This window comes from Prinia subflava, chromosome Z (genome assembly GCF_021018805.1).
Source record: "Prinia subflava isolate CZ2003 ecotype Zambia chromosome Z, Cam_Psub_1.2, whole genome shotgun sequence".
In the NCBI taxonomy this organism is placed as follows: Eukaryota; Metazoa; Chordata; class Aves; order Passeriformes; family Cisticolidae; genus Prinia; species Prinia subflava.
The window spans coordinates 82,506,335-82,527,848 of record NC_086283.1 but is presented as its reverse complement, the minus strand read 5'-3'; the positions used below and the strand labels follow the sequence as shown (position 1 = coordinate 82,527,848).

At 41.9% G+C, this 21,514-nt stretch overlaps 1 protein-coding gene across 3 annotated transcripts in view; it reads right to left on the bottom strand.

The window, feature by feature from the left end:
• Positions 1 to 21,514, bottom strand: part of UNC13B (unc-13 homolog B) — a 207,018-nt gene that overhangs the window by 163,390 nt on the left and 22,114 nt on the right. For 2 of the 3 annotated variants that reach the window (XM_063421947.1, XM_063421948.1), the window contains exons 2-6: positions 17,318 to 17,347; positions 14,533 to 14,632; positions 10,611 to 10,728; positions 9,568 to 9,691; positions 1,970 to 2,040 (exon numbers count right to left, since the gene is read on the bottom strand). In XM_063421947.1, the coding sequence (XP_063278017.1) occupies positions 1,970 to 2,040; positions 9,568 to 9,691; positions 10,611 to 10,728; positions 14,533 to 14,632; positions 17,318 to 17,347 (443 nt within the window). The remainder of the gene's footprint in view (positions 1 to 1,969; positions 2,041 to 9,567; positions 9,692 to 10,610; positions 10,729 to 14,532; positions 14,633 to 17,317; positions 17,348 to 21,514) is intronic. The other variant, XM_063421949.1, reaches the window with a different exon arrangement.

Below are 21,514 nucleotides of genomic sequence, written 5' to 3'. Positions count from 1 at the left end.
CTCAGAGATGCCAGAATGTCAGCAGTTTGTTCTTTTTAAGGCATCAGGAGTTCCAAAATGAAAATGGAATATTAAGTGTTTGTAGGAAGAGAGGCTGGAAAGCATTTCTATGACACCATTATGAACTTCAAATGAACCTGCTTCCTCAATACTCCTGTGCAGCTTTAGTCTGTTCATTCACCATCTCAAACAGAGTTAGCTGAATTTAAAACAAAGAAGACAAAGGTACAAAGTTGATTGCTAAAAAACACTGTGCAGACCAGGATTCTGCAGTCCAAAAGATGAATTCTGTAAAGCTCAGTAGCAGGGACTGGATGCATGAGCATCAGTCATTTAACTTCTCCAAACAAACCTGCCTCCAAACACTCTGTTTGTTTGCTCAGAGCAACCAGGATATTTCTTTAGGCAATGCACAATTAAGGTGCTAAATTCCTTTGCAAAAACATAACTGACCTGGGTGCATTTAAAGGGCAACTGGCATCCACAAAAGAGAAATCCATTGAGTGCTGTTCAACACAAGGAGACTGCCTCTGGCTCTGGAAGTTCCTGAGCTACAAGTCAATTAGGGGAATATGCAAGAAAGATCTCATCCCCATTCTGGGTGGCTGGCAAATGTAGAGAACTTCAGGAGAACCACCCGAGGTCAGGTCCTGCACAGGTCTTTTTCTCCCTGGTCACAGGGAACATCCATAATAAATCTGAGATCATTAGGTCACAAATATGGAGATAGTTGTTACTATCTTACATTGTTACTGGTATTTGATAAGAGCCTGCAGGTAGCAAGCAGATGTATGGCACTGCAGGGAAAGGGGAGACTCAGAAATCTCAGGGTATCTTTCAGCAAGTACCAGCTCAGTGAGGCACTAGAGGGCACCTGTGCCTCGCTGAAGTACCTGAACTCCTGCTCCAGCCCACGGGAGCAGGAGGCACCACAGAAGTATTACTGACAGGACAAGTCATAGACTGAGCTTTTCATCAGTTCTTAGAGCCTCTCAAACTTCTAGGAAGGCAGGAGAGGCTGCCCTAAGTTCAGATTTTTCCACCTGACTATTTGTCTTTCCTCAGTTAAAAATAAAATCCCACCTTATATTCCTTCATTTGCACAGTAAACCAAATCATTCATATAAGGAACAGCAAAAGAATAGATGAAGGATCCCGGAACAAAAATCTCCTAAATTCATTGCATAAGCAGAGTATTTTGCAAGTTATCTTGCTATGGAAACTCTTGCTATGGAAAGAAACCTGTCAAAGAGGTTTCACCAGCACCATGTTCTTACTCAATGATGCTCAAATCAACACATGAGTATTAGGATTTTCTAAATATTTCATTTCTGGTACAGGCATTAACATGTTAAATCTTACTCTGCAAACAGTATGAACTGTAAACAAAATTTTAGTCATGCAACAATCTCTCTTAGAAATAAAAAAGCAACCTGTATTTTATAGCTGCTTAGCCAAGTACACACTGGAGCCAGGAAACCAAAGCCATAGCTACCACATATTCTAATACAAGATTCATGTAAATTGAGCCATTAACAACTGCATAAGGACAAAAGCCAACACCTTCAACAGACCTCGGTTCAAATAAAGATTTGGTATCTTGCTTTGTCTTCTTTAAAGAAACTGTCAACTGCAAAGAAAGTACTTTTTGACTTGATTTCAAGAAAGAACCTAACACCGCCTGTCAAAAATGCTTTCACTCTCTGCTCAAGTAAAGCATGGTGTTGCTTTTCCTTTGAACATATTCACATCAACAAAACATTATTCGAGCACTTCCAGCACACAGAGAGTATTCCTCTCCTTAACACTAAACAGTATACTTGAGAAAAGAGTTCTGCAAACAGTTCATGAAAGACTTGTAAATGATCAACATTTAGTAGTAACCCTAATCACAGGGATCTAATACAAAGGAAAAAAGCTAGTTATAAGACATTCAGGGCTACATTATTCTTTCAATTTAGATATTTACCTCATCATCTCCCAGTGAATTTATTTGTTCTAATTTTCTGGTCCAGTATCTGGCCTCTTCTTCAGGGATATCTAAGTCAAAAGAGTAAGTCACACCACCTTATTAACCAGGCAACTTTGCATTCATCACCATTAGTATTAAAGATCACACACAAAAACCCCACATGTGATTTTGAAGAAATAGGCCTGTCTTATGTTAGCACTCAGATGGAAAATAAACATTGTAAATAGTAGCACAGTTCAAGGACTTACACTGCTTTCTTGTTTAAAGCTGATTAACCAAATGCACACTTACACAAAGGTAGGAAAGAGAAACAGAGACTAGTTCACATTTAATGAAAGTATTAGTTTGATGAAGAGCCATTTCACAACAGTATTTTAATACACTTGCTTATGTTTGATAACACATAACAAGAGCCTCTTCTGGAGGCTTTTTATAATCCCAGCAGAACAAGGGCTGCCTTTGAATAGCACACCTCCTGGTGTAACACAAATTAGATACCAAAAAATAAATGGTCTCTTATTTCTTTGCCAGCAATGAGCCAAACATTTTGAAGGAATAAACAGTGTTATAGGCAGTCATATTCACATAAAAGCACATTCTTCCTTTTATGCCACACTGCAGCTTCATTGTGAAATGAATCACAACATTTTTATCATGTAGAAGAGCTACCAAGCTGACAGTAAGTAGCAAGCATTACCACTTTTATTGTGGTAACTATTTTCAATTTCACACTTTGAAGTAATATAGTATCCTAATGGAACACTGACTTCTACTGCTCAAAATTTTGCCTTTCAAAGGACATGCTCAGAGATGCCGATAACTTGCTGTGAAAAGCTTAACACAGTATTATTTAGGGATGGAGTGGTCTGAAAACATTGGAAAAGGAAAAAAAAAAGGATTCGGATTTGGTTTGTTTGGGTTTTTTTCTAGACTCTCAACATCCCTGAATGTAGCAACTTCTGAAATCTGGCTATTTATGGACTGAAACTGCACCATTGCAGAAACTTCAAAGCTCAGAGAGGAAGGAAATGGAGGGAGTGCTCCAGCTAAAAACACTACCAGCCCTGCAAGCTGACAGGAAGATAGTGCTATACCACTTCAGCTGGTTTTCTCATCTCCTGTAGCTCTTTACACTTTGAGGTGGCCTCAAAAGGAGCCAAGAAGTCTGTTTCCCTGCAATGAACTGTACTTCATGGACACCACCACAGTGATATGTTAAGTTATGCATTGGCAAGAATGGGAAAAGCAGGACAAGATGGCCTCCTGATGGAAAGGTGATTCTGAAAGTTACTTCTACTCCCACTCCTCACAGAAAAAAAGAACAAGATTTATTAGTGAGCATTCCACTGGAATCCATAATGCTTTCAGAAAGGACCAAGAACTGCTGTCTTCTTGTACATCTCAGAGAATGTCTGTTCTACATGTGTCCTCTCTCAGCCACACAAACCACCATCTTATGAAGGCAACAAGCCCAAATCACTGCAGATAACAGAAGGCAAACCACTGTTAAAGGTACATGCCAGATCTAGTGGAATTTCAGGTTTCAGCAGTAGATATTTCCTTTGACTATGAACTCATGAAATAACAGAAATACCACTGAATTTTTATGCAACTAGCCTCACCCACACAAGGTGTTAAAATACTCCCCACTTGATTAAGTTTTATGGAAGCTTAGTATCTGACTTCAAAAACCTGCACTAACTAGAAAAAAAGACAACCCATTTTTCCTTGCTTGGAGGGAGACCAGAGTAATTTATTTTAACCAAAACACACGAAGTCAGCTGCCCTTTCTGATGTACAATACATTACTTCATTGTTAAAACCTGTCAGAAAACAAGGTAAGAGAAACATGAGAGACTCTAAGAGGTGAAGAAAAATTCATGAACGAGAACTAAAAGTCAGAGCCCAACTCAAATCTGGAGCCTGAAATCAAGACTAAAGACACTGAGGAGGGGTGAAGCAATGACTACCATCAGCACTGCAGAAACAGAGGATGTCTCAGGGTAGACCTTAATGCTTTCCCATATACCATGGTGTAGTGGCATGCTCAGGCATCAAGGAGCAGCCTTTGGAGTTACTGTTCCTATCTTACAGCCCAGATGCCATTTCATAAACAGAGCTGTCAGATTTTTAGTGCAGGATTGCTTCTTCTATTGAAACAGCTTCTAATGCTAGTCACAGATAAAAATCAGCTCCAATTCAGCTAACAGCTGTAAGGACATCCTCCTGATCTCAGAGAGACTCTTGTCATCAATACTAATATCAGTAAAATTATTGTACAGCAAACTTTAAACTTGAAGCAACTGGCCTATGATCTCGAATCAAGTTACCTGCTCAAAAGAAATCCCAATAAGATATGATTTTTGATTTTTTGAAGAAGCTTCTCTTGTGTTCTGCCTCAGTTAGCAGTTCCGTTGAAAACGCTTCTCTGGAATGCACAGAGTGGAAATCCCTAGCACAGAGATCACAGACTGCTTGCAAGGCCACATCCACTGGCCAGCCCCAGCATCACTGCTCAGCCTTTGACTACAATGGAAATTACTGCACTACATTGACTTTTGCTTAAAAGATAAAAAGATTAACTAGTCCAAAGAGAGACCACCTGATGCCATTGCAGGACTCCACTGATATCACGCTTGGTGAACACAAGGAGCAAGGCCATATGTCAGTGAAACAAAATTACTGATAAACAACGGAGAGGAGATGGGTAAGTAGATTCAACAGCTTTTGGTGCTTATTAATTTGAAACCAACACAGAAACACTACAAGCTTTACTGTTCTTGCTCTTACTGCCATCCTCAGCTGGAAGCTGAACCCCATTTTCTCTGAGCTCGTGGTTTTCTGGGCCTGAATCCGCAGAGTCCATAAGCAGGCACGGACATGGCAATGGCTGGTGTGGGGGACAAGCAACTCCCACAGCATCACTCAAGATTGAAGGCTCCAAGTTGAGCTGATGTGGGATTCCTGGGCACATGAGCAGGGGTGTGGAGCTCCCAGGTGAGGGTGCTCAGAGCAAGCAAGTGCCCTAACACCTGGGTAAACAGCAGTACAGTGACTTGTCAGAGAGAGGAAGGACGTAAGAAGAGAATTTGGTGCATCCATACAGACCACTTCACTGAGTTAAACCCCTCAGGAAGTGAAATACAACAGCATTCCTGCTTAGACATCTCTAGCTTGGCAAAAACCAGGCACTTTTGCCCTAAAGCTTTTCTTCTCTTCAGGTTTGCCCGTCCTTGCTCTGAATCTTGCACATCACCTTGTTCCTTCTGAGTTTTGCCAAGGTAGCAAGTCCTGGACTGGGGCAAAACCCAGCTTGGAAGGAGTGAGAACAAGTGCTGAAAGCAAAAGTGATTCTCTCTCTCCACTTTCCTACAAGTGTTGACCTGGCTTCCCCTCCTCCCAGCCCAAATTTCTTCCTTTTCCAATGTATGGGAATCTTCGTAAGTTCTCACTGAAATGACTTTGTTGACTTGAGTTTTTCTTTCTGTTTGGTTCCCAAGACACTAAAATAACAAAACACACCCCACCTCATGGTTAGATGCAGATCAGCATGCTCCCACCCTGGGAGTGTTGAGAACACTAAAAGCATTTTCACTCCAATTATGAACTAGAAACTGCTTGGCACAGAATCAAACTGCTATAGCTTGGGAGCCAAAAGCATTTTTGAGTACTGCATCCTGTGAGGGATTTGCACAGTCATTGCACTTCTAAAAAAGAGGGACAGAGTAAAACTGCTATCAAGCAGAACAATTTTACACTTGAAAAACAGCATCCTGCAAAGTCTGTGCCAACACACACTCACTGCATCAAAACAGTAATAGCAAGATTGTCTTCTCCCTACCAGAAAATGTTCTAAAATAACCAAGGAAAGCTGTGTCCCTGCCTTGTCTGTCTTGTTCCAAAGAGGAAACAGATATGATCAGAGGAGAAAGTGGCTCCAGCCTGTCTCGGCTAACAACCACTTCTTGCCATGAAGAAGGCAGTTTATTGCCATTTTTAGTAGACTATCAAACTTCTCAGCCTACAGGTTAATGTAACACCTCACATTTCCCATCCTCACTCTTTGTTGCATCTTCATAGCAGAGGATTTGCAGTTGTTCTGTTTCTGTGAGACTGAATATTCAAGAACATGGGGCTGGCACAGAGCATCATATGACAGCCTGGTCCCCAACACTGCAGTCCATCATGCAGAGATATGCAACACAGAAGGGCCCACAGAGCTGCCCTCCCTGTACAGCACGCGCTGATGTCACACAATCTGACCACAAGGCAACAGCTGCATCTGGAACATACACAGGGGACATATGAAGGCCACCATCAGTGTTATTTGTCCCATTACAAATTTGGCCATTGACGAACTCCTGGATGATCTCAAAAAAGCTTATCTTCTATCACCCAAAAGCAGAGACTAAACTCCCACCAGCCTTTGTTAGGAGATGACTGCTTCCCAACTCCAAGCCTGGTAAATATTTGAAAATAGCATTATATGAAAAAAAAAAAATCTCTAAGTTGCCTTCTTCATGTACTATCACTATCAGCATCAGCACGTTTTGCAGTTATTTCAGCTTTAGCAGCTGCCAATCTCCAGAATACCAGCAGAAGAGGTAACAAGAAGGAAGAATCTTGAATGTATCAGGTGGAAGCAGAAACAGAAAACTAGTCTGAGATAAATATAGTGCAAACAACAAACCAGTTTCTAAACCTTTTTGCATATGCAATCATGTTTTACATCAAGGACTTCAGCTTTTCTGGTTTTCAAATTCATTTATTCTCTTTTACAAACCCTTAAAAAACCTCTCAAGCTCCACCTAAATAAAATTAAATACTTTAAATATATTGAATAACCTTGGGTACTGCATCTGTGTGCATCTAAATGAAACAGCAGCCAGAAATGATAGAAAAAGCACAGAAGCACAGCCAAACAGGAGAACAGACAGAGTTTTTTAAAGTTGCTATCCCAAGCAGCAGTGTTTTACCCAGCTTGAAAAGCAGCACAAGCTGTACATGAGCCCACACATCACTCTGGTTCTCATGCATCTACAACAGCCACGAGATCTTCACCTGGGAAACAAAACATGATATACAATGTTCTTAAGCGTCACTCCAAACTGGCTGTTATTAAAATCTTGCCTCTATGGCCCAGCTGCTGACTTAAGAACTTCCACAGCCCATCAGTTATACATTTACTTCCCTGTGTAGGGATAAAGCAGCAGCTCACAACTCGTATGACAAAGAATCTTAACGTGAAGGGCACTAAGAATCCATATTGCTGCCATCCAGCTAAAGACAAACTGATCTGCAAATCCACTGGGAGAGATGCAGAGGCAGTGCTGAGAGCTCCATGCACCCCTCCAAGTGTCAGACTACCTGGGATTAGAGACAGAGCCTAATCCATGGTGCAGAGTCCTTTTCTGTCCCAAAGGTGATGGAGAAGATGGTCATGGTGTGAGGGGAAGCACCTCTGCAGTGGGTGAGGTGGGTAGATGACACTTTCTAGCAGAGTATAACACACCCTTAGTGTCTCCTGCTTTTCAACCTGCTTCTAACCTTGCCATGGCACCTCAGACTGAAAATGGAAATCATACCAAAAACTGCAGCACTCTTCTAGGGAAGAGCAGCCTTTGAAGAGCTAACTCATGCACCGATTTTTTCCTGGACATTATGAAATCCTGGACAGGTAGACAACTTTTCACACCCTAGAACAAAAATCATTCAACACAACAGTGAGAAATCCCTGTTATTTCGATATTTGGCATGGTAAGCAAAGAAATAAGTAACAGGTGTGCTTTAAATGATCAATTTTGTCAAAAACAGAAGAATCGCAAAAATCTTTTAACTTATTTGCTGCTCTGTATGAAATTCTATTTCTCCAAATGTAAAAATTTAGAATAGTGTAAATTACCCCAAAAGAAATAAAGAAAAACTCTTCTGTGTACAGTACTAGGGAGAAAACACATTATTACTTGATACTTTGATTTTTAAAATTCAGATGTTCTAACATATCTACATGGAGTCTGTTTTCTTATACTTGAAAAAAATACCTCAAAATGCAATGCAGTCCATAACATGAATGGCAGAAGAAAGCAAGTCCCCTTTGAACACTCTCAATACAAAGGGAGACATCAGAACCTCATTTTCTTTTAAAGCAGTGACAGTTTACAAGCAAGTGTGTCAGAATCAATTCAGATGAGAAGGTAGTGGCTACAAGCCTTGCCTTCAGCTCTGTGTGCTTTTTCTGTCCCTCCCAGAAGCCTCAACACTTGTACCAAAGAACCAAGACTTTTGGTGAGGTGAAACAGGCTTGTTTCCTCCTCTTGCACAAAAAAAGTAACTTCAATAATAAACTTCCCACAGACAGAGCAGTGGAATACCAGGATATTTCCATGGGGAAGAGGGATGGCTCCTGACCAACATCAGACAGCTGTCAGGACAGCTGAGGTGTCAGGTACCTCTTCCCCTTTGCACACTGGACTGTAGTTAAAGAGCAGTGCCACTGTATCTACAGAACACTGTGCTCTCCCAGAAGTGCAACCATCCAGGGGACTGTGCACTCACAACAGTGCACCCACAGCACAAATTACAGCTTGTATTGACTGTCCAGATGCAGGGCCAAGGCCTGCATCCTCCCTCGCACCAGGAAACAGAGTATGTGACCCACAGATGTCCTAATTTCTTCCCACAACAGATGAAAAATCCTGCAAGGTGCTGACCAAACGCCAGTGGTTGCACAAATGCTCTAGCCCTGCTTAGAGCACGATACTAATTGCTCACACTGACTAGGGCTTTGCAGCAAAGAGGATGCAACAGGCAGAGGGGAGGGATGAGCCTTGCAATGACAGAACACTTTGAAACATCCCAATGCTCAGTGCATGAAAAAAATAGCACAAACCCCAAAAACATAATCTCTGTTCTTGATACCAAGCATTAGGAAAGTGCCAGAAAAAGAAGTTATGTTAGAAGTTAAGCCTGGGATGCATTCTGGCTAAGGCCTTACTTTTGGCACTTACTTGGTTTGGGGTTTGTTTTTGTTTCCTTAAGTAAAATAAAATTTAATAATTACAACCTTACTTGAGATCCATTTGATCCAATTAGCTGCTTTTCCATATTCTGTATTTTTCAACCATAAGTAATTTCTAGAAAGGCAGTTCTTAAAATGTTAAGTTATTTATATACTCTGCTAATGATAATGTTCAGGACACTAAGCATTAATGTTTCACTAATTGAACTGCACACATCTAAGAGGTCTACATGTGTTCACCACAGAACAGTGCTAACAACACACTTGATCTCTTCTAGAGCCGTATTTGTTTAGATTCAAAGAAGCAAATGCTCTCTGCTCAGGAGAAAAATGCATGACTACACAATCCCGAAACACTATTAGAAGAAAAAACTGCTGCCAGTCTAAATATTCCAGCACCCAGGGACATTCAAATATTTCATACTTACTCGGGTCTTGTTAGAAAGATGCCAAACAAAAAAATTAACACCAGCCTCATGACCTCCACTGACTGAACTGAGAATGAACACAAGTTGATTATAAAACTTAAGGTGTTCTCACTGTCAACACCCTGGGTAAGTTATGGAAATGCACTCACCAAAAGGTAATTCAAATCTTGTGTCCAGCAAAATTTTATGAGGAGTTGGGTTTTTGGTTCCACAGATTTCATCATGTTTCATTACAACTTCTGCCTCCAGCGTAGACCACTCCCCAGGACCCTCCTGTGAATCAAAGACCTTAAGTGAACAAACATTCGAGTCTGAAGAACTTTATCCACCGACTCTCACACTTTTGCTAAAACCAAAAAAAGAGCTTTAAGACATTATCAATCCTATTTTAACATCAAATTACACCCATTTAGCATGCACTGGCTTTTTCTTCCAAATCTCAGAGGCATCTACCAGGGCAAGCAGCAAGAACAAGTGCTGCATTTTCAGTGGAACTGCAAAAGTAAATCCTCGAAGGCAGGACTGAGGACTGCCTGGACAGCGAGAAGAATTGAGCACCAGCCAGACCTCATGGCCACACTGCAGGGCATCCCCACTCTTTTCTTTTTATGGAAAATGTAATCTATCTCTTCCTGCTCAAATCCAATAATGTTCTAAGTACATACCCTAAAATTTCAGTTAAAAATGCTTAGTTGCAACAACTGCCAAACCCAGTAGTTAGTAGTTATAGACATTGGCACATTCTACTTCCTACTTTTGTCCATATATATTAGCACAAGGTACACCTAATGCTACAACCAGATGCCCTAAGAAGACTCTGCAGATACGCTCTGGGCCTGCCTTGTCAGCTAGACAAGACAGAGGTCTTTGGCAGTAAGTCATAGGAATTTGATCATCAGACTAGGCAGTCAGTCCTTAAGACTTCAGACATTTGTCTGTTTTCCTTAACAGATTAGGCCCTAGTTCTTGAGTCCACACGAGTGAAATGAGACCAAAGAGCCCTATGTAAGCTCAGTTGTGATCTCACTACAAAATCAAAATCAATGTGATGAGCCAGCCCTCTCTGCTCACTCAGCCTTCCTGACTTTGCAAGTGGAAGTTTGGCTTAGTTCAGTCTGGGCTGCACCAGGCCAGATCTGTAATGCATTAATTATCAATACTGGAGCAAATAAAGGTTCTCTGTGAGCTTAACCTCATCAGATTGGTGAATGGCCTTCAGAGCAATCCACACAGTCCCAACCAGGGTGTCCCATATCAGTCCTTTGTTCCATACTTCCACAATTAGGCCCAGGTCCAGCCGACTGATTTCACTGAAAAAAAGCAAAGACAGCACAGATGAGAAAAAAGCAGAATATAATCTAATTTTGTTTCACGTTCTGCATTACCACCATGACTATACCAGTGAACTATTTCCACAGAGCTGTGTCAAGCTACAGAGAGCTCCTGGAAGTGTCTGGCTGAGGTAGCTCATACTCACAGGGAACACCAGTTTCTAGCAACTCACAGTTTAATACTAATTACACAAAGAGTGCAAACTAAAGCCCTGAACTATGTCATGCATGAACTGCCAGTAGGGAACTCATCTCTGCAGCTATGTACACAGGAGGAGGAAGTGTACCTTGGACCAAAACCTAGAGGTGAGCTGTTCTTTGTCATCAGGCACCCCATTTCTAACTAAGTGTCTCCCTTGGCAGCACAGCAACATAAGTGTACTCTGGCAGGTGTAAACATGCCAATACTTACCTGGGAGTGGAGCCACTCCTAGCCAAAAGTAACAGTTCCAAATCCAGCATAGCTGCATGAGCAGCACTACCTATTGCTCATAGCTGTGTGGCACCACTTTCACTCCAGCACCAGCTACTTTCACATGGCCAATGAGTGACAATGAGGAAATACTGATCTGAAGGTTTTCACAAACATCTCTCCTCTCATTAACAAAAGAATGCATCTCAAATTTGTTTCTTCTCAAAGTTTTATAGCATTTATGCCTCACTTCTGCATGCTGGTTTATAACTATGCCTACTTACATGCCTACTTCAGAACAGCTTTACACAGCAGACAGTGGTAAAAACAGTAAAATAGGGAAGAATCTTGAGCTGTCTGTTGATATCACAGCTGTCTCACATTTATCCTGAAGAAAGACTACAACCCGTAATTTTCAAGCCAGGGCTTCCCTTTATTGCAACTATTGATCCCCAAAAGTAGGCATCTTGGACAGTCAGGGCTTCTGCCCTCTCTCCAAATATGTCCATGTTACAGCTATCAAGGAAATCTAAAAGCATGTTACTGTCTTATTTCTATAGATGGCCGTCATGGCCAAAATAAGAAAGAACTGCTGCAAATTCAAGCATCCACTTGAACTCTGCCTCCTTCTTGCAACTAAAAGAGAACATCACATCTACAAGGTTCAAGACAAACCCTACAGTTACACTAATGCATATAAATATCTGTTTTATATCCAAGTGCTTCTGTTCTTGTTTGAGACATAGGAATTGAAGTTAGGAACATCCAGTACTTGAGTGGCTCAGTCTACAACAGTCAAAATCAAGCAATTACACAACTTTCTATAGTTTACTGCTAGCATCTTGTAATTGAGTCTCCAGCATCCTCTGTCCTGATAGGGTTAACTCAGTATGGCCAACAGCTGTACCAGCACTGCTCTGCCCTCACCCTGCTTGATATTCATCTGATTGCAGGCTTATAAAGACTGGCTGACTGGTGGCTGGAACAGTGTGAGGCCAGAAAGGGAAGGAAAGGAAGAAATACTCTGTTTTCAGTCACAGTGTAAAATCATGTACTTTGTTTCAACATACACTCTCAGAGCAGGACACTGGTAATGATACACCCAGTGAGCTCCTTTGCAGATCTCCAAAGGACAGGTCACCAGGTAAGAATAATAAATAAAAAAAATTTCTGTATAGTAGCTTTGATTGCCTTTGTGTCTCCCTTTCTCCACCTTCTGGTTAGATGCAGAACAGCTTCTAAGAACAAAAGAGCTGAGACTGAAATGTGGTGTCCCTCCCTTTCCACACACACATAAGATTTAAATAAAGGCATTTCTCACAACTTCAACACCAATTTAATTACTCTGTTCTAAACATCAGTGGGCACTTTCACTCAAGGTGTTTCCTGCAAATATGCATCAAATACACAGTTCTTTTAAAGCTCCTTCAAAATTCGAAGATGTCCCCAAGGAATACATTGAAGTGCTCCACTGGTCTGGTAAACAGCCAAATCTCACACAATCCCAGAGCCCCAAATTCTGCAGTATTATGTCTCACAAGCAGCTTGGCAGCAAAACCAACAAACACAGACAGGAAGTATTTTTTTGTTTGTGGTCTGTTCTTTTACTATGCCTCATGAAAAAGGTAAACACAGTGCAGATAGTAAAAGCATCCTTCCCTTGAGGGGAAAAACTGCTCTGCTCAAAATCCTTTTCCAACTCCAGAAAGAAAAAGAGCAAACTAGAGCACAGCAGTATTGGAATACCACCACTGTTTCCCCTAGGACAACTTAATGTACACAGGATCATGCAAAACACATTAATTCGCACATGTAATATTTCTGTTATGAGCAGACACCTGAACTACTGTAGAGTTGCCTGGCTAAAGCAGGGACAATAATGGCAAGGTAGTCCAGCTAATATTCTGCTTCCATACTCCCTAGCAACTAATTATGGAGAGTCTTACAGCATGCTAGCTAAGCTCCCAGCTGATACCAGAGTGCAGCTCCAGGAGCTGCTTGAGGGGAGGGAGGAGAAGCAACCACAGGAGCCTTCATCCAACACATTCAAGTGCTTTCTCAAATCACTGAGAAGTCTCCTCTGTAGCTGGCTCGGGCCCTCAGCACGAGCACAAATCACAGGCACAAAGAGTTAGTGGTTTGAGTATGGGCATGTGACTCCAAGGATAGGTTCAGTTCCTTGTCCCAGCCTTACCCAGTTTTACATCAGTGACAGCCATGGCCTTTGTCTGACCAGGAGCTTCAGAGCTGAGCAGATGGTGGTGTTCAGGAGAATGTGTGCTTCACCAGATGCCAAAGGACAGGCTCCAGACTCTCCACGCAGGAGCACACGCCTCTTGTGCTGCTCCAAAAGCAGAGTACCACCAAACAAGGTTGGTGAGAGCACAGCTATGATTAAAACACTGTACTGACCCAGGTGACCTCCTTAACCTGAGGCAACAACCTGCCACTTTCAGCTGAGGAGAAGCAAACTGCTGGTGGATTAGGAAACATATTCACAGAATTCCATGGGACTCTCTTACTACAGATAGTATGTAAACACATCAAACCCACTCAGAAGCAGCAGCACTAGCTTTGACCCCACAAGATGAGTACAACATTGTTCCCCTCCATTTAGTAAATTTAGTTCAATTTACCTCACTAAGCTTTAGAAACAGAAGCAGATGCAGTATAATCAATAAATCATTTATCCACCAGAAAGAAAAGCCACACTATTGTAAAAGATACTGGGAAATCCTTGGCTACATGTCACATCTATGAGAACCAAGCCAACTCAGAAGTGCCAACTGCGCCAGAAGCCCTGGAAAAGCTGGAATGAACTGGTTCTGCTGTGCATGGAGCAGCTCCCAGCTGAGGTTAACAGGATCACCTCCTAGAGGCCCCGAGGGCACTAACACTTAATTGCCCTGACCAGCCTCTGCTGCCACGGACATCCACACCCTCTTCCCACGCCCAGGAGCTCCATTTAAGCTCAGCTAAGGGCCTTTAGTCCTTGGCTAAGCTCTGTTGTAGGTGTGTGTGTGTATGGAGCTTACCGGCACAGCTGTGCACATACTGGCCAAGGACATCATCAATCCAGACCCAACCCACACAGTAACTTCCAGACTCAACCTCAGGCTTGGCTTCTCTCTACAGACCTGACTGGCAATTGCTAGTCCATGGCACCAGCAGAGACAATCTCCCAACATACATCCTCCACCACAGACCAATGCATAGAACGGTAAAGAAAATTATTTAGGTTGTCACCAAGCTTGTGCATTTTACCTACCCAAACATTCTGATTCTTACACGCACTAGCAGCTCTGTACGAACACCGGAGCTGTGGAAGGACTCAACCATGAGCACTTCATGCTGTGCATCACCATACTTACAACATAAAATCCTGTTCCCAGCAGGGCTGGTCACCTCGCACAGCCACTGTCGTGCTCTTCACATTTTGCACTTTCAAGGTCACATAGGTATTGAATTTATCTAAAGAATGAGACAAAAAAAATGTTATCTCCATGGTCATACCCTTTCATCACATCACCTGCAACACTGTAACATTTTCAGTTCATACAGTGACCCAGAGTGACCTCAGATGAAAAGCCCATATGGGAAGGTATCACTGGGTTTAAGAAGCCAAATGTTCAAGATGTTTTCCACTTGCATCCAATTTTCAATCATAGCTTTTTTAGACATGCAAACACAAATGAAAAAACCACACAACTGTTCACTTGCAGTAAGACAGGGACAAACAACTGTAAAATCCTAAAGAACAGTTAGTATGATGCTGCTCCTGAAACACAGATAAGAGCAAGAAGAGACAGTCTGAAGGCACAGGACCCATCATAAATACCAAGCAGTATGAAAAACAAACTTGTAAACCATACAAGCAAGAGATTCAGTTGGTCATATCATCTCTTCCTTTCTGACCCAACTGCTCTCCTAGTCCCAACTCAGTTTTCCACTCATGAGTTCACAAAGAACTTTACAAGCCAATCAGGGGCAGAAGAAAAATATAGATTTACTGGTAAGTGTGCTGAAACCTACCTGGCCTAGGAAAACCACATCACACTCACATCTAGACAAGATAGCCCCTGTTTAGATGTTTCGCTTTTTATTTTAAATCTGAAGAAAAAATCTAGAAGAACTGCGGCTGATACTGTTCGTTGTATTTGTCAGTCACAGGGACAATGGGATCAAGGGCACCCTCAGCAAGTTGACTGATGACACCAAGCTGTGTGGTACAGTCGTGTTCTGGAGGGAAGGGATGCCATCCAGAGGGACCTGGACAGGCTGGAGAAGTGGGACTGTGGTAATCTCACGAAGCTAGTTGGTGAGTAACTCCACATAAGCCAGCAATGTGTCCTCACAACCCAGAAAGCCAAGTGTATCCTGAGATGCAACCAAAGGAGCATGAGCAGCAGCTCAAGAAAGACAATTTATGCCCTCTACTCTTGTGACATCCCACCTGGATTACTGCATACAGTTCTGGCATCTCCGACATAAGAAGGACATGCAAGTGCTGGAGCAAGTGCAGAGGAGAAACAAAGCTGGTAAGAAGAGTGGAGCACCTCCCCTATGAACACAGACTCAGAAGGCTGGGGCTGTTCAGCCTGGCAAAGAGAACATTGTGGGGAGATCTCACAGCAATCTTCTAATATCTGAAGGGAATCCAGAAAGGGACTGTCTATCAGAGACCACAGTGATTGGACAGGGAATACTAAGTACAAATTGAAAGGGGGGAAATTTAGTTAGGTATTAGGAAAAATTCTTTACTGTGAAGGCGTTGAGACACTGGCACAGGTTGCCCAAGTAAGCTGTGGATGCCCAATCCTAGTAGTGTTTTGGGTTCGTTGGACAAGGCATTGGGCAACCTGGTCTAGTGGGAGGTGTCCTAGCCCATGGCATGGAACTAGATGCTTCTTTAGGTCCCTTCCAAATCCTGAACATTCTATGACTGTATGACTGTGTAATTTTAATGCATCATTGCTGTGGGTTACCATAGCAAACCTCAGCACCTAGCTTCCAATGTCCTTACATGAAGAAAGAAAACAAATTGCATCAAGCTGAGGAAGGAGTCAGAGTTATTGTATTGTGATTCCTACATACTCAATTATTCATTACTACATTACCCCTCCCTATTTTACTCCTGCATCCTCCTGGGACACTGAGCTTGTCAATGAAAACACATACCTTGCCTGAGTTAAACCTAGACTAGAGGACAAATCTTTTGTGCTTGTGAGCAGGCTTGATTAGGGAAAAGATAAAGTACACACTGTCTTCCTTCCAGTCTGGGCACTCAGTTTTCCTTCCCTGGAAATTCAAGGTTAATGCACAGACAGATCTTGATCTGCTGTAGAATATGGATGACTCCTGGAAAGTTTTCTTCCATAATCGGAGGATGGCTATATCCAAAGAATTAAGCTGAACAAGTAAGTTATGAATACAGCTGTGCAACTGTTTCAGATCTAAACACCTGAATAGGTGTTATTACCGAAGTTTTATTTATAAGCATTTTATATAAGTGCTTATTCTTTCGTAAACTGCACATCAAATTCCACTGATAAATCTATTTGCTTGCTAAGTGATTCCTTGCTAGCTTCTAAACCACAGTGAAAAGAAGTTGCCTGGACTTTAAATTCTAGGCATCACCAGCTGTTTGTTTTTGTTTTATTATGTAGACAGAAAACGTAGTGGATGGGATTCTAATTCCAAGCACAGCCATTATGGATTGCAACATAAGAGAATGATTCACTTCTGCAGTTCTATTCAGCAACCCCAGTCAGGACTGAGAAGGCACTGAATCCATAGATGCACACCAGTTCTGCTTAGTGGACGTTTCCAGACCCTGTTTTGAACATGGACAGAGACAGGATGAGATGAAAGGGCCGGGTGGGTGTGGAAGGGTGACAGTAAAGGAACACATTTCCTCATTCATCACCTGTTCAGGTCAGGTTGAGCAGATAGAGGTTTCTTACCACTGTGACACCAGGTCACAGCCTCAAGATTTCTACTAACTTAAACTGCCTGGATTCTCAAGGTGGATTAGATCACTCCTAAGGAGAACATGAAGAAGCTGAGATAAGGTGGAGGAAAACTGAAGGGAGCACAAACAGCAGTGAAAGAGCAGAGACACCCTTTGCTGCAAACAAGCAGTAGAGCATGACTTACCTGGTGGTCCATGGAGTTTAGCTTTCTTTACTGTAAAGAGAAAAAAGCAAAAGAACAAAATAAGAGACTATCAGTGATTTTGTCCTGCTACAAAAACAATAGTTTCCTTTGAATTAAAGCATCACAGTGCATCATATTAACTGGACAACATCCCCAGCACAGTCCTGGCAGTTGGAAATTCACACGCAGGTAAACAGATCTGGAGACAAAAACCCCTTCTGCATCCCATGGCACCCCTCTATAGTGATGCATTTAAGAAAATAATCGCAGGCTTAATATTTGTAAAGCAAGGTGATATGTCTAATGAAAAGCAATCTCAGCATCAGTCCTTTGCAAGCAGCAGTTAGTGCTGCTTAGCAAGATGTCATTTCCTCACTTACAAAGTTACTTACAAACACTCTAGAAGAAATAAACATTTCTTTATAAACAAAGAAATTCTCCTAACACTGCACAGATTGAAAATAATCAAGCCTGAATAGCAGCTCCATAAGTAGCTCTACACTGTGACATTGTCAATTAAATTAAATAAGCCAAACAAACAGCAGTGTAAACTGTCATTTTTACAAGCTCTACTCTGTTAATTTAATTCCAGGACAGTATTTCTATATAAAAATAGAATTGTTAAAACATACACCAGTATTGGCTCTTATCTCACCAGATGGAGAAGGTCCATGTCTACCTAGGGGAGATTTTGTTTACATTTCCCTTTTGCAAGCTCATATCCTCACTAGAATTGCTAAGTGTAAGCACTAAGAGAAGACATCTCTAGGCTCCAGCTAGTTTTCCCAATGGAAAAGTAACACGAAGAAGAAAACATATATAAAGCTAGGAAGCAAGATATACCTTGAGCAAAGATACACCAATAGCAAAAATATTTAAAAGCTGGTGCAATGAAATTTCCTCCAGAAAACAGAGCTGCCAATACTTATTAGAGGCTCACAGCGTCCCACTTTTATCTTGAAAGTTCTAGAAACAAATGTTAAAAAATTAAAACAAATTTTAAAAATGCCCTCACACCTTCATACTCAGAGCTGCAACAAAGTGTGATAACAGCATTGCTATTTGAGAAATTCTCCTTTGCGAGCATTTACAGTCCAGGCAGACGCCTTCATGAAGGAAGATGCTGCACCAGGTACATTACAAACTGCTGCTGTCAAAAGGGCTGAAGCTTCCACCTAGACTGATAAGGCCCACAAGCATTTAGGTCCATAATAAATTAATTTTCTCCTAGATTCAGGGCCGGAAGCATTCCTGATGTTGAACCTAATGGTGCGAGCAAAACATACAATAGTATGTGTTCTTGACTGAAAATACCGATGCCTTCAAATCTCCAAATCCGTTTGTTTAACCACTGAGAAATATGTGGGACAATGCACCCACTTTCTAGGTTCCTTTGCATACCACATGAAAGCAGACATTTCATTTAATACTGCCCTGGAGTGGTCAGGCACCACCTTATCTCCGAACCCCCCTGCTCCCCTCCTTTAGAAGAGGCAGGAGACAAAGAAACAAGTGCCTGTGCTTGGGGAAAAAAAGGCAAAGGAAGGCAGGGGACACATGGGAAGCTCCACAAGCTCCACTACTGCTAGCATGGAAGCTGAAGAAAACCCAGTGTAGAACTATGGTATTATTTGCTAAGACCGATGCCGTTTGTACATTGCAGTCACAGCCTCCAAATATTCAGAGGTTCCTTTGATGAAAGGCAGCAAACCCTGCACTGCCTTGGCAGCTGAAAGGGGTGCCTGTGTAGGGCTTCAGAAAAGCTGTCCCAGGGATATCCCAGGGAAACAATCAGACTAAGATCACTAGCATGCTACAGACCCACATGGCAAAAATGGAATCCTTAACAACTCCCAGGAATGAGCAACATGCCTCTAGACAAAGTGCATGTAATAAATTACATCTTTAGCTGCAGAAATAGAACTTATAAGTAAGAGCTGAATCACAAACCTGGAGGTCTCATCTCACCAGCCATTCTTTTGCTCTATCTGCAAGCCTGTACAGCATGTCCAAAAAGTTCCCATGAAAAGTGACATGGATGTGTTTTTATTTTGTTAGCCCCATGGGAAAGCAGTTCTTAGGGGTCTGCATAAAGCATTTCAAAGGTACAGCTCCCAGTACATCTCCCAGGACTGGCTGGGACATTGCAGGATTCCCCACACAAGAGCTTGAATTTCTGGGAGTTCACAGCTGGAACGGGCTGCTAGGCACTGCTAAGGCCCAGCCTGTTTGTCAGCCCATGGAATTTGCAGATCAGATGCATTGCACAGAGCACCAACGCATTATGCCATGAAGGACTCCAGCTTTCCAAAGGAACACTACTAAGAAAACTTTTGTACCCACACCTGCTTCTTCTCCCTGGTTAGAGCTCCTCTATGCCAAGCTCTCAAGGAAGGACTTAAAGTTGAGTTCTGAAGCTCTACAGAAACCTGATGCATTAGTTACTCAGTGTTACAGCAAAGGCTGAAAAGTCATTGCTACATGATGCAGCATGAAAGTACTTTAAAATCAAGCCATGTGTAACAGTACAGTTTTATAATGTAAAATCTAGTTTTTATAATAGAAAATCTTATTTTTATAACATAAAATTTGTACCACAAAATGAAACTATTCTCTAGAGCACCCAGCAACACCAGGTTTTACAAGTACAGTTGCTCCTGCATTGCCACAAAGAAAGAACTTAAACATAATGTAAGTTAATGGTCTAAAACAAGTATTTCCTGACTCACTCCCAGTTATCCTACCTTACTCCTGGTGTCTCAGGAAGAAGCATTTTTAAACCAGCTGAAGATGTCAAATTCTGTTCAGTTTCAAATGGCTTCTCTCAGCAAAGGAAGAACATCCATTCAGACGCAAACATCGAACTATGCTAATCCTATGCCACTGCACACCAACAGCAGAACACCAGGGAGGGAATGAAAACGATAGAAAACTAGAAAGGAAGGCAGGACCTAGTGCTTTGCACTGCCATGTGCAAGCACTTAGTGAAAGAGATACACAGAGATGCATCTGCATTCCCTGCACACAAAGGTTCATTTAATCTCCAAAAAAGACTTGAGCATATCAGAGACAGAGCTATTCCACTGAGTTATTAGAAAGCAGACAAAACTTGATGTAAACATTAAATTCATCCAGAGACGTTTTCTTCCTTCTGAGCATCTCTCACCATTTTAGCATTACTCTAATATAGACACAAAAAAGAAATTAACTTGGAAATCTTGCCTGCAACTTACAAAACAAAATGAAACTAAACTAAAGTTTTTAAAAAGCCCCAGCAGATTCCAAATGCTCTACAGCCGTCACTTACAAAGGACTGGAGGGTCAGACAAACTCCTAAAGACCAGGAAAGGAAAACACAAGCCAGAAATTGCAAAAAATGTCTAGAATCATTGTGGGAGGATGAAAAAACAATGGCAGAGCATACTCCAGAGTATTTTTAAACTCAGTTCTAAGGAGAAAGCTTTGTTATCCACATATTTTTCCAACAGTCTGAATGATATTTTTTTTCTGAGCAGATGCTACATATACCACTGAGATAACTAAAATTAAGCATGCCAAATTACTCAGGCAAGGCTCAGAAGATACTCTGCTCAAACCTCCTAAGCAGACACATGGTCATATTCAGTTAAAGGGAACCAGAGTCCTCTGAACACCTGCATTTCCCAGATCACCTTTAACACTTGCTTGCAAATGAGAGGAATGCGACACAGGGAGTGCCCGAGCAGATGGCCAAAAGATTACATTCTAACTAAATCCAGCACATGACTTACAACCCGGTGACTCCCCACACCAGAACAAAACCTACATCCCTTTGCAGGGGACAATAAAGTGCCATGGACGGGCTGTGGGAGAAATTTAGAAGAATGGAAGGGTGCAGTTTCAATTATCACTTTTAAAAAGAAATGCAATGCTGAAAGCAGAGCATTCAAAATGCATTTTCCTGACCTTGATAAATAGCTTCCTCGTCCCTGTGAAACACAAATGCAGCATTAATGTGTTTTCAAGCACACTCCAACTTCTACAGTAACTTTCCCCAGCTAAACAGCAGAATCAATACATATTTCCATTTCACTCTGCTTTTCTCACCTTTTCCATGGGCTCAGACTTCAGTGTACAGTGACATGCAGCACTAGGTGCAAAGGTTGCTTAAACAACAGAAATAAGAGACCACAGCAAGCTGCTGATACTACCCAAGAC